This window comes from Natator depressus, chromosome 3, assembly GCF_965152275.1.
Source record: "Natator depressus isolate rNatDep1 chromosome 3, rNatDep2.hap1, whole genome shotgun sequence".
Classification (NCBI taxonomy): domain Eukaryota; kingdom Metazoa; phylum Chordata; order Testudines; family Cheloniidae; genus Natator; species Natator depressus.
This window is the reverse complement of record NC_134236.1, coordinates 33,261,884-33,275,364: the sequence shown is the minus strand read 5'-3', so window position 1 is coordinate 33,275,364 and position 13,481 is coordinate 33,261,884. Positions and strand designations below refer to the sequence as shown.

Below are 13,481 nucleotides of genomic sequence, written 5' to 3'. Positions count from 1 at the left end.
AAGGGGCGGCTGCCAGCAGGAATCCCTGGCAATGCACCCAGCCCTGGGAGGGGGAGGCAGGGGCGATGCCTGGGCTCACCTGGGGGGCTGGTGCCCGGGCCTAGCTGCGCCCCACAGCGGCACGCTGACCCCTGTGGCGCCGGCTCGCGGGTCCCCCCCGTGAGAGGAACGGGTGCCGCCAAGGCGGGCGGTTGGGGCGGGGTGGGCGCGGCCCTGGGAGGGCGGTGAGGGGCCGGCGGGACGCAGCGGAGGGCGGGCCCGGGGGCGGAAGTCCGGCGGGCTCCCGCCTGTGGCCGGAGCAAGGCGTCGACGGCGGGGATGGCGCTGCGCAGCCCGCTGGTGTCCTGGCCCCGCATCGTGCTCTTCGGGGACTCCATCACCGAGGTACCGGGGCTGGCGGCCTCCCCTGCCCGTTCCCGCCACGCCGGGCGAGGGGGCCGGGCCTGGCGCAGGGCGGAGCTCGGAGGCTGCCGGGCCCGCTCCGCTGTGGGGTTCCCCGTGGCACTGACCAGCCGCAGCCCCAAGGGAGCCTGTGCCCCTGGCCCCATCGCCGTGTCCTGTAATCCATACGCTCCTTTACACATCCCTGTCCACACACCCCCACCCAATGGCCCCCTGTGGCCGTGTCCACACACCCACAATGGCCCCATACACCTGGTGCCCCGTGTCCCATACAACCCCCCCCCACACCCAGTGGACCTGTGCACCTCTTGTCCATGTCCCATACACCTCTCCCCCCCCCCCATCTAATGGCCCATACACCTCATATTCGTGTCCCATAGATGTCCCCACACACAATATGACCCTGGCCCCCATACACCTACTGGCTCCATGGGTGCCAGGGTTGTATTGTTTTTGTTGGTGCCCAGAATGGATCCAGCAGAGCCAGCCCAGCCATACCAGGCAACCACCCCACGATTTGGGGGTGGGGTGGCTGTGCTTTAGGGGGATGTGGGGTCCAGGGCGGCCTGGGGGGGGGGCTGGCACCAGCGAGCAGCCCATCCCACCCGGCTGACTCCTGGCATCGCTGCGGGGGGTGGAGGCAGAAGCTGGAATGAGGCAGGGCAGGGGCTTGGGGGAAGGGGTGGCCTGGGTGCAGAGAGGGGGCACAGCAGGGATGGAAAGAGGGCTTGGGGAAAGGGGTGGAGTGGGTGAGGGGGAGGAAGAGGCAGGGCAGGCTGGGGCCAGGTTGCTCGCTGCTGCCAGTGCCAGGTGCCCTGCTAACCCTCCAGGCTTCCTTGGAGCACACATGCCCCCTCAGAGTCTCCTGCACACCACAAAACAGCTGATCAGGAGGTGTGGGGAGGGCTGCCGGTGGGTTGGAGGAAGCTGTTAGGGGGCTGCTGACGTATTACTGTGGCTCTTCAGCAATGTACATTGGTAAATTCTGGCTCCTTCTCAGGCTCAGGTTGGCCACCCCTGGCCTTGAGTATGTAGTCTATAACCAATGTGCTCGTGCCCGTGTCCATTCTGCCTGGTAGTGTTTTCAGAGGCTACAAGCTCTCTGTATCGCTGTTGGCCTTAACTAGCAAATACAGCATTACTGAATACCACTATAGACTAGACCAAGCAAATTATTTGCCTTTTTTGTTCTGTCTATATTAACCACAAGATTAAGCACGTGTAGCGCCAATGTAAAACTGTAATTTTATCCACAGCATCACTGGTAGCTACTGTCAGTGGTTTGTCAGATTAGAATTGCTTTTCACCCAGGTGCGAGGCGAATATGTTTTCTTTCGGGTCGGAATTTTCAGTGAAGCATTGTCCTGGGCTGTGTGTTAGATTGAACACCTGCCATTGGTTAAGGTTATTTTTTACATTAAAAGAAAAAAATTTATACGTATGTAATTGAGAGGGAGTTATGTTCTGATCACAAATCAGCCTGGCTACTGAATAGTTGTAGTTATGGCTCCCTGAACATGGCCCTCTAGGGGGCCGTGGGCAAAGTATTTTAGCTGCTGGTAGAATGTGCAGGGAGAATTCTGCTTTACCGTGAGAATCACTGTAGTTCACATGTTGGGGCTGCAGTAGATGTGGCCGTTGATGGTGTGGGTCCTCAGTGTTTATTTCTGGTTCAGTCTTCAATTATATAACTTTCCATCCAGGATTCTGTTATGAGCACTGCTTCATAGTTAAAACCAATATCGAGAGCTAGGTTCTAACAGGGAAAACAGGAAATCAGAGCTGCTTTCTACCCTCAGACAGGGTGAGGGTACATTTATCTGAGGTCAGAATTCAGTTCCTGATCCTTACCTACCCATTGAGTTTTTGTTCATTAGAGAAAGCATTTTAGAATCTGCATGCATGGTGGTACATTATGAGTGGATTTAGTCCCGCCTTGCAGCAATTCTGTAAGTTCACATGCTGGAAGTAGTTAACTGACAATGTCGCAGTCAGGAAAAATATGATTGGGACCAGAAAGAGAGCCGCAAAACAATACATTCTAATTGACCTAACTGCCTGATCAATAAAGGCATAAGTGGCAACCTGGTTCCTTACATATAAGCTGAACCGAACATACATGTAACAACCTACTGTGTACTCAAACTGATAATGAATGAATCACTAGCCTAATTAGTAATGATTGTCTACTTGTGTCCAATTTGCTTGTGTTATCAGCTGGTAATTACTGTTTGGCTGTAAATTAAAGCTAATTAAAATTAGATTAATATATAAAAGGATTTTACAGCCTAATGCAAAGAGATGTTTTCATTTTTTTAAATTTAAAGTTTGTTGTTTATTTCCATGCAAATTTTGAAAGGCAAACTATGATGTGAAAATCAAAGTGAAAGGCCATAAACGGAAATGCAAGTGAACACTTGTGAAATTGAGCAGTAAAAAGTAAACAAATGACAAATAATAAAAACTAAAGATGATTCTTTTGGTTTTAATCATCTAAGAAGTCATTAATAAAAGGTATAGAGGTTTGGGAGCATTTTTAAAAGATTCTTTAACAGTTGCGAGTGTCTCTTTAATTATGAGCAGAGGTGGCCAACCTGTGGCTCCAGAGCCACATGCGAGTCTTCAGAAGATAATATGCGGCTCCTGCTAGGAGCCGACTGTGGGGGGAAAATGGTGGATGCTCAGCACCCACTGGCAGCCCTATTAGTCGTCCCCCCCAGTGCCTCCTTCCTGCCCGCCTGCAACCCCGCAATCAGTACCTCCTCCTCTCTCCCCCGTGTCTCCTGCCCACTTCGAGCAGCTGTTTCATGGCATTGAGGCGGCGCTGGAAGGGGATGAGAGAGGATGTGGTTTGCAGCCTCACCCCTCCCTCCTCCAGCACCTGAAGAGGTGGGGTGGAGGTGGGGACTGGGGAAAGCGGTGGAGTGGGGGGCAGGGACTGGGGAAAGGGGTGGAGTGAGGGGGCGGGGCCTGGGACAGAGCCAGGGGTCCAGCACCCCCTGGCCGGCACAAGTGTCTCCTTGAATAAAGCACACAGTGACTAGCTGGTGTGGAAATTTTTAATCGAAATTTTTCTTACACCATCTAACAATGGAAGGCAAGTGCAAACAGAAAAGAAAATACACTGATGAAAATCGATGCTTCCAACAGGAGTGGGAGAATAAATACTTTTTTGTTGAACATAATGGTAAGGCCATGTGTCTTCTTTGCCAGACATGTATCTCTCAGTTCAAATCTTCAAACTTGCAGCGTCATTTTGCTTCGAGCCATGCACATATGGATCAAGAAGTCCCACAAGGTGCTAAACACCGCACTTTAAAACTGAAAACTTTGAAAAAACAAACAGATGTAGAAGCCCAGTTCTTCACCAGATTTGCCAACCAATCGCAGACTGTAATGTTAGCCTCCTATTATGTGGCCTGGCACATAGCCTGGGCGAAAAAGCCCTACTCTGAAGGCGAGGTTGTAAAAACGTGCCTCACTGATGTGATTTCAATCCTGTCACCAGAGAACGAGAATCTATAGAAGAAAATTTCTGGCCTGCAGCTTTCATGCCACACAATAGAATGCAGAATCTCCAACCTGAACAGTGACATCAAATCGCAACTGCACGTGCAACTTCAGCAGTGTGAGTATTTGATCATCACTCTCAATGAGTCGTTCCATACACAGGATAAACCTCAGTTATCGGTATTTGTCTGCACTGTGTCTGACGACTGTGTTGTAAGGGAAGAACTCCTCGATATGATGTCACTAAAGGACAGAACTCGTGGATGAGATCTAAAGGAGGTTGGTAGTTGATGTTGGTAGTTGTGAAAAGCCATTTGCCTTTACAGAATCTCACTGCCATTGCAACAAATGGGTCTCCATCCATGTGGGGATCTGTGAATGGATTAGTAGGGCTTTGTAAGATTGACAAGAGCTTTCCCGAATTTTGGACATTTCACTTTATTATTCATCAGGAACAACTGGTATCTAAAAATCTCAAATTTGATCACATCATGAAACCTGTCTTGCACATTGTGAATTTCATTCTCTCAAATGCACTCAATCACAGACAGATTCAAAATCTAATTGAAGAACTGGATGAAGACGACTCCCCTGCCAATTTCCCATTTCACTGCGCAGTTCAATGGCTCTTGAGAGGTAAAGTTATTTCCCATTTTTTCGAACTCCTGGAACCAGTACAGTACTGTTGTTTCACAGACAAAGGCTTGAGGGAGAACTGACACACTTTCCCTCAACATCACATCATCAAACCAGATCAAAAGAGAATGCAGCAGAACCCCTAAAATGGAGCACAACTAGATATACGAGTGTGACTAAAGATCTTAAGGACAGTTTTGAGGAAAGATTCCAAGATTTGCAGCAGAAAAGACCTCAAATCAGATTTCTGACTGAACCTTTTAGTGCTGAAGCCAATACCGCAACATCAGAGGTGCAGCCCTAAAATTAATCTCAATGTTTGCCTTGACCTATCTTTGTGAGCCTGTTTTCTCGACACTCAAACATGTGAAATCCAAGCACCAATCCATTTTGACAGACAGCCACTTAAGAGAATTGCTATGTGTGAGCACAACTGAACACAAACCAACTTCAAGGGAATTGTTGAAAGCAAAGATTGCCAGAAGTCCCTCTAAGTAAAAGATTAAGTTGTTATCGTTAACTATACATTATTAATGTATAATAAATATGCATTATCAACTTATATAATGATTATGTGTGTGCATATATATATACACACCTACACACACACACATATAATCATTACATATTACCGTGGCTCTTTGACAATGTACATTGGTAAATTTTGGCTCCTGCTCAGGCTTGCCACCCCTGAAGTATGAGGTAACAGATGCATAGTTCATTTATACGAGCTGCTCTGCAAACTGAAATTAAAGCTACAGGTCCACATTTAGAAATGATCAGAAAAAATCCTTGGCATCAATCAGTCACTTGTTACACACCTAGTTGATTTACTTATGTATGGCTTGATCCTACACAGTTCTTTGGCCCACAGCCTGAAATTAGTGATAGTTTTGACTGTGGATGGACAGTGCGATGTGCACTTCTCCTGTACTGTTCCCTAATGTGGTAACAATGTGTGGGGATTGGGCAGGGCCAACAGCAGCCTCAGGGACACACTAATGGCCTACCTTTCAGAAGATAAGAGAGGCCACATAAAAATAAAGGGCCGTTAAATTTGGTGGGTGAGGAGAAAGGACAATAAAAAATGCAGGAAGTAGAGTGACATGCTAAATTGTAATCCTAGATATGTTTTAGTTAATATCTAAACTGTGTCCCTTTCATTTAGTTTTCCTTTCAGGACAATGGTTGGGGAGTGTTGCTTGCTCAGAAATTGGTCAGGTGAGACTTGTCGAAGTTTGTATTTTAAATGTAATGTTTAGGATGAAAGAAGGCCAAGCAGTTTTTCTGTAGTAAATTATTTTAGTTTTTTTTAAAAATCAGCATTTACTTACTTATATTTGGAATTGTAAAAGGATCATATGGAATGCCTCAGTACTTTCTCTTTCAATATCTGTAAATCCTTATTAAAGGCTATTGCAAAGGTTGAGTAAATACTCTCTGATTCTGCAGTCAGAGCCATGCATATGGATCTCTGTGGCCATGTGAATCAGATTGCAGGATTGGCACCTATATATTTAGACAAACTCTACACATATACTTTATACAAACACTACATATATATTTAATTATCCCACTTGTCTACTGTGTAATCTAGTTGATTTTAGAGGGGTAGAGAGCTGTAAGGCAGGTATCCAGATGGAATGTTTTGAAATTTCTAAAATTTTGCTCTGTGAGGGGGATTTTCTTCTTGTTGTATGTGTTTGTTTCAGAAAATGTGATGTTTTAAATCGAGGACTGTCAGGTTACAATACGAGATGGGCTAACATAGTTCTTCCCAGATTGATCAGCAAAAGTTCTAATGTTGAAAATACTATTGCAATTACCATCTTCTTTGGCGCTAATGACAGTACTTTAAAAGGTAGGTTAATTTTCATTTTTTCTCTCTCAATTGTTCTCTTAAAACGGGTTTTAAAAAGTGTAATATGTCAGAGATTACCAAACAGAGTGGAACACAAAAGGGTTAACATTTCTCCTGGTCCTGCTCTATCAGTTTTTTTTTTTAAATGTGTTTACTACATTACTGTACCGTTAATCATTTAAATCTCATGTGTACTTTTGGTTTTTGTTGCTCTTTCTGTGGCCAAATATTCATGTGTGAGACTATGGAGGAAATTTTCAAAAAGGCACAAATGGCTCTTAAGTGTCTAACTCCCTTGGGACTTTCAGTTGGAGTTAGGTGCCTAACTCCCATTTGTGCCTTTGGAAATAGCCTTGTAATCCACTGGCTGATGGAAATTGTAGTCAGAATGTGAGAAAAGACAACAGAATGCCTTTCAGCCTCTGTTAAAGGTATGTATACTAATAAATATAAATATTCTGAGGATAATTATAAAGTCAACAGTTGGGACCAGCCCTCTGTAGGGTCCATGAACTTTTTGAAGCAATAAATTATTGTGGACTATTGTATTCTGTCCACACATAGCATTCGTCTGTTTTCTCTCTAATGTTAGTGTGTTTTTTTTACTTTATTTTGTAACCCATTGTTCCATGATGACACTTATAGGGAGTGGTTAATCTCAGTCCTAAACTTCTCAACATTTCTTGTCTACTTGTACTGAATTGGCACTGTGTGTATGACTTGAAATTTTTGTTTTAAATGTTTTTGGACATATTTTGTGATGTCTTTTTCTGTTAATATTGAAAAATCCATTGTTTTTTCAGGCTACACTCAGGGCTTGTCTATATGGAGCAGAAATGCATGCTATGGGAATGTGATTTCTAAAGCACGCTAATGTGTTGTGCACTAATTGGACTATACAGTATTATGTTAAAACACACTAGGGAACTTTTAGTGCACACCAACAGGGTCTACAGGGACAAATTGGTGTGTAATACATTTGTCCACTTTACAAATCACATCTTGTTGTGTGCATTGCTGCTCCATGTAGACAAGCCCTAAGAAGATAAATCTGCTAAATCTTTGTAATCATTTGATTTTCTATTAGGGAAGTGTACAAAAAAAAAAGAATTAATTACTCTGTTAGTGACCTTGGATCATTTTCTTTACAACATATTCCTCATTTATCAGGTTAAGCAGCAATATCCCACCTCATGCTTTATTTCTGAAAAGTACAGTTCTAAGATCAAGAAAATGTGTCTCTGTCTGAGGAAAAAACAAAAAAAAGTTTAATGCCATATCAGCTTCTCCCTGTACTGTTCAAGTCACCTTCTCTTCAGTTATTTTAAGTGGATAGGAAATTATTTACAGTACTTGCAGTTTTTCCTCTGTCTGGCTCTTATACCTTGGATTTTGCTGTATATCATTTTCCCATCACATCTGATGAATTCATGAATCATGTAGAACTTTATATTGAAAAGAAGCAAAGTATCCACATTTGTATGCTGTGTAAATAAGTATTGTGTATAATTTACAATGGGCATCTTGGTTTTATATGAACAATTGTTTCTTCCCTAAACAGATGTGAATTCCGACCAACACATTCCACTGAAGGAATATGCTGATAATTTAAAAAGCATGATACAATATCTGAAGTCCATAGATATTACTGAGGACAAAATTATTTTGATAACACCACCCCCTCTCTATGAACCAGCTTGGGAAAAAGAGTGCATTGCCAAAGGTAAAAGGAATTCTCCCAGTTTGGGGATTAAAAACAAGTAGAAAGGTTGTCAGTGTGGGTGTCCAAGTTGCTGACTTCCAGACTGACAAAGGATTTGCTCGGTATTTGTGCCAAACTGCACGTTTATTGTCTGAGCCAATGGAAAGAGGCTGCTGGTAGGTCTGCTAAACATCTGTGGAATATCCATGTGGACAAGCCGATAGCTAATTAATAACATTCTTTTAAAACTGCAGTTTTCATTGGGCTATTCATTAATGTAATTGGTAGAAAAAGCTGCACTTTAAAAACTTAGGGTTTGTCTCAGAACATTTTTTATTTATATAAAAGATGGTGACTGGATAATATTTAAGCTCTGGGCTCCTGTATTACATTATAGATGGTGTAGTCTGACCATGCTGTGCCTTAACACCCTTTGCAAAGCAGCCTCCAAAGTGGGTAGCAATGCAGCACGATACACCTTGGATCATTTTCTTGCTGTTACAACATATTCCTCATTTATCAGGTTAAGCAGCAATATCCCACCTCATGCTTTATTTCTGAAAAGTACAGTTCTGAGATCAAGAAAATGTGTCTCTGTCTGAGGAAAAAACAAAAAAAAGTTTAATGCCTTATCAGCTTCTCCCTGTACTGTTCAAGTCACTCTTACAATGGAGACATAACACTGCCTAGTTCCTAGTGGGGAGCCTTCCTGACCTCAACTGGTGTCAATTGTCATAGCTTCACTGACATCAGCTTTTACAGTTTGCACCAGCTGAACGGCTGCCCCCAGGTGCTCATATGTGTTTGGACAGCCTGTGCAGTGTCAAGGTATCTGCACTTCAGAAATAATCCTGACAATGTTATTAGTCCATTCCTTGATGGAAATGGTAGAATTATCCATCATAATGCAAAAAAGACAGAAGTGTTCAATAAATATTTGTTCTGTATTTGGGAAAAAAACAGATGATATAGTCTCATATAGGGTGATAACACTCTTTCCAGTCCACTAGTATCTCTAGAAGATGTTAGAATCCACTAAAGTTAGACAGTTTTAAATTAGCAGGGCCAGATAGCTGGCTCTTTTAAAATTCTTGGATGCAAGTTAAGGACCAGTAATGTTGTGGACCAGTAATATTGATTTTCAATAAGTCTTGGAGCAATGGGGAAGTTTCAGAAGACTGGAAGAAAGCTAATGTTGTGCCAGTTTTTAAAAAGAATAAATAGAATGCCCCAAGTAATTTTAGGCCTGTCAGCCTGACATTGATACCAAGCAAAATAGTGGAGCAACAGATATAGGAGTCAATAAAGAATTAAAGGAGGGTAATGTAATTAATGCAAATGCGTTTATGGAGAATAGAGCCTGTCAGACTAACTTGGTATTAGATTATAGTTTGGTTGATAAAGGTAATAGTGATGACATAATATACTTAGATACCTGTAAGGCATTTGACATAGTACTGCACGACATTTTGGTTAAAAAACTAGAATGATAAAAAATTGACATGGCACACATTAAACTGATGGATTTCACTGATTCAGATTGTTAAGTGGAAGGGGTAACATCTTGGAGGTGGTCACTTGAAATGCAGGGGGCAGTTGGGGGTTAGATTGTTAGAGGGAAGTTTCATTGCATTGAAACAGGAGCTCGACTATAGGTTAATTGGTGCTCAAGGCACATGGAGCATCAATTTCTGTACAGTTGCATCTGATTTCTAATAAATTTGCACTTTATATATACTCTTATCCCAGGTTTCAGTGGTAGCCGTGTTAGTCTGTATCAGCAAAAAAATAAAATAAACCGAGGAGTCCTTGTGGCACCTTAGAGGCTAACAAATTTATTTGGGCATAAACTTTTGTGGGCTAGAACCCACTTCATCAGATGTATGAAGTAAAAAATACAGGAGCAGGTATAAATACATGAAAGGACATGGATTGCTTTACCAAGTGTTAGATCAGACTAATGAGATAAATCAATTAACAGCAGGGTACCAAGGGAGGAGAAATAACTTTTGAAGTGGTAAGAGAGTGGCCCATTACAGACAGTTGACAAGAAGGTGTGAGTAACAGTAGGGAGAAATTAGTATTGGGGAAATTACGTTTAGGTTTTGTAATGAGCCAACCACTCCCACTCTTTATTCAGGCCTAATCTGATGGCATCTAGTTTGCAAATTAATTCCAGTTCCTCAGCTTCATGTTGAAGTCTGTTTTTGAAGTTTTTTTGTTGAAGAATTGCCACTTTGAGGTCTGTTAATTGATTTATCTTGTTAGACTGACCTAACACTTGGTAAAGCAACCCACATCCTTTCATGTATTTATACCTGCTCCTGTATCTTTTACTTCATACATCTGATGAAGTGGGTTCTAGCCCACAAAAGCTTATGCCCAAATAAATTTGTTAGTCTCTAAGGTGCCCCAAGGACTCCTCGGTTTTTTTTTTTACTCTTATCCCAGGATCTCAAAACATTTTACCTAGACAGATAAGTAGTTTGCTTTAGTTTCTCCTCTGTAAAATAAGGCTAAGAGAAGTCCCGTGTCACCCAGAACACGGATGGACAGGCTTGTGATTAGACATCACCTCTCTTAACTCTCTTCTATCTGTTGGGGGCATAGGAGCATTGGAAGTTGTAAATAAGTTATGCGGATAAGATGTACCTAGGTGTTGGACAAAAAGCACTGGCTAAAGGCAAGCCTAACACAGAACAGAGGTGCTATGCTATGTTCTTACACAGCTCTGCCACTGCCTCTTAATTCTCACCAGCCACACTTCTTCTGAACCAAAGTTTATTTTCAAATTAATCTCAAAAAACAGCAAGCTACAACAGAAGGCTTTTAAGGAGACGGATTTAGCTCCCACTTGCTTTAAAATTTACAAGGTTCAAATTTTAGTTTGAAATGGGTTAACATTCAATGAAAATCACATACAGTAGATAGTGACATAGTCTGATTTAATTCCTGTGTTCTAGTTCATTTAATATTTTCTTAACTTCCAATAGGTGACAAATTAAACCGCTTCAATTCTACCACCGGAGAATATGCCAAGGCATGTGTTCAAGTAGCTAGAGATTGTGGGACTGAGGCTCTTGATCTGTGGACACTTATGCAAAAGAATAATCAGGTATGAGGTTCAGAAAAGAAGTTTGTGAAAATGCTGAAGTGTCTTGTGTAAAGCAATAGTACAGAGCTTGGGGAGGAACTGAATTGTCAATCTTGAAAAATAAAACAAGAAATCATGGGTTATAGTTTACCCTATTTGGGAGGAAACATGAATCCAGAATACTTCATGCTGGGCTAGGAAAACACTTAAGGTGATTTGTTTAAATACAACTGAATATTGTGTTTGGTTATCAGACAATAATATATGACTGCTTTAAATATAAGTGGTATGCCACTTCGCTGGAACTTCCTTTCTAAAGGCAGTCAGCAGTTGCATCGCAATATACTTTGTAAGAATATTTGCATAAGTCGCCTTCCTGAAGTGCAACTGGCTGACCATCACCAGAAGCTGAATTTAGGCCAGATTTTAAAGAAGTGCAGTGCACCCAGCAGCTCTTATTCTGACACTTAGAGGCAGATTTTCAAGAGCTCAGTTTTCCATCTGCTGAGCTTTTTTGAAAGTCTGATCATTTACTTTGATCACATTTGAGCTCTTTTGAAAAACTTGACCCTAGCAGGTAATTCAAGTTTGGCAAAGTGGATCTTTTGAGACAAATAGAGTAGATTCAGTATTTTGGTTGCCCCAGTTCATCAGTGACATAAGAAATACAGTACATTTACCTGTCTTTCTATCCTTTCATAATCTTGGAAAAGTTTCTTAGAACTGAGATTGATTAAAAACTACGTTTTGTGACTACAGTTTATCGCATGGTATTATGAAATTAGCTATTATGACCTTATATTTTTTGTTTCTTAAAGATTTATTTAAATTAACTCCCCCTCTCCCCCCATAGGACTTTTCTTCCTATCTGTCGGATGGACTTCATTTATCAGTAGTGGGAAATAATTTTTTAGCAGCTCAGCTTTGGTCTCTGCTGGAGAAGAAGATTTCCACATTACCTATGCTGTTTCCTTACTGGCGTGATGTAGATAATCAGAATCCTGAAGTTAGCCTTCGTGGGAAATCCTGATCAGTAACATATTGACCAAGTCTGTTGATGGACAGGAGAAAATGTGTATTCAGCAAAATACTCCTAGTGTTTTTCTTAGAGAAAAGATAGTATTGATGCAAGTTCTCTCTCAAATGTTATGGTTTATGGAAAAATAAAGTTACCTTTAGACATTCCATGGTATGTTTTAAATAGGTTAATACAATTTTGTCAATGACTGAACGTATTAAAGCTCTGTTGGACAGTTGATTTCAAGTGTAAATTTCTGACCTTTGCCAACACAAACCAACATGCGGCTTCAATATTGTCATTATTACTGACAAAGGTTTTTAAAACTTTCACTAATGTGGAGTACAGGACATGTGCTCAAGGACTGTCAAAAACCTCACTCAGCTTTGAATGGGCAAATTTCAAATTCTTTGTTCCTTTGGGTAGGAACCTCCCAGTCATGAGAGATTCTAAATATTTCAAATCATAGAGCACCAGCATCTACTACCTGCCAGAGTTTTCCACAAGCTCTGTCACTTCTTAATTGAGGTTGTGAAGTTAAGCAGCATTCAGCATGGCTAAGTGTGTCATTAATACGAAATAATCCCAGCTCCTAGTGTCAAAGAATTTTAACATGTGGTGCTGCAAGCCAGGATTTAGGAAGCTGAAAATAATACAGCTGTAATGGGAACTTAAGGACTTCAGGATTTGGCTCATAGCAAAGACACACTTTCAGTAGTTTGAACATAAAAAGTACTTTACCTGGCTACTTCTTTAGCAGGATTGTTTTAGACCTCCAGTGTAATTGAAGGGATTTAGGTCAGAAATTACTTACTGTGCTCTATGCATCCTTTTTTATACCATGGGTGTTCTATCAATCAGTACACCCTAGTGTTAGTTAATGTTAGATCCTGATCACAATTGCTTGCTTGATCTACTACTCAACAAAAAAGATTGTCATTGCCTGAGGCAGGATTCCCAAACTTTTTTCCTTGAGGCCCACCTGTGTAGCTGCAATAGGCACTCTGGCCCCCTGCTGCTTCCCTGGGCTCCCCACCCATCGCCCATCCCTGTCTGCCCCCCAGTGCCCAAGCACCTTGCTGTCTCTCCTCCCCTTTGCCCTGAGCTCCCTTCCAGGGCCTTGCACCCCAGGCCCGCCCCGCTCCTTGCCTCTTAACCACCTTGTCCGGAGAGAGGAGCCTGCTGTATGGGCGGCAGCACCGCTGCCGGCAGCAGCGCAGCACTACGGATGGCATGCTAAGTATTTACATGCTGCACT

At 42.2% G+C, this 13,481-nt stretch overlaps 1 protein-coding gene across 1 annotated transcript; it reads left to right on the top strand.

The window, feature by feature from the left end:
- Positions 1–248: 248 nt before the first annotated feature.
- On the top strand, positions 249–12,456 carry IAH1 (isoamyl acetate hydrolyzing esterase 1 (putative)). The gene is made up of 6 exons (XM_074946812.1): positions 249–384; positions 5,717–5,769; positions 6,261–6,409; positions 7,971–8,132; positions 11,105–11,226; positions 12,059–12,456. The coding sequence occupies exons 1-6, from the start codon at positions 319–321 to the stop codon at positions 12,233–12,235; spliced, it is 729 nt and encodes a 242-aa protein (XP_074802913.1). The 5' UTR covers positions 249–318; the 3' UTR covers positions 12,236–12,456.
- The last annotated feature ends 1,025 nt before the right edge of the window (positions 12,457–13,481 follow it).

Coding starts and splice junctions, on each gene's coding strand:
- IAH1 (XM_074946812.1), top strand. CDS start 319: ATGGCGCTGCGCAGCCCGCTGGTGTCCTGGCCCCGCATCGTGCTCTTC. Junction 385..5,716: donor TCGGGGACTCCATCACCGAG/GTACCGGGGCTG, acceptor CCTTTCATTTAG/TTTTCCTTTCAGGACAATGG. Junction 11,227..12,058: donor TTATGCAAAAGAATAATCAG/GTATGAGGTTCA, acceptor CTCCCCCCATAG/GACTTTTCTTCCTATCTGTC.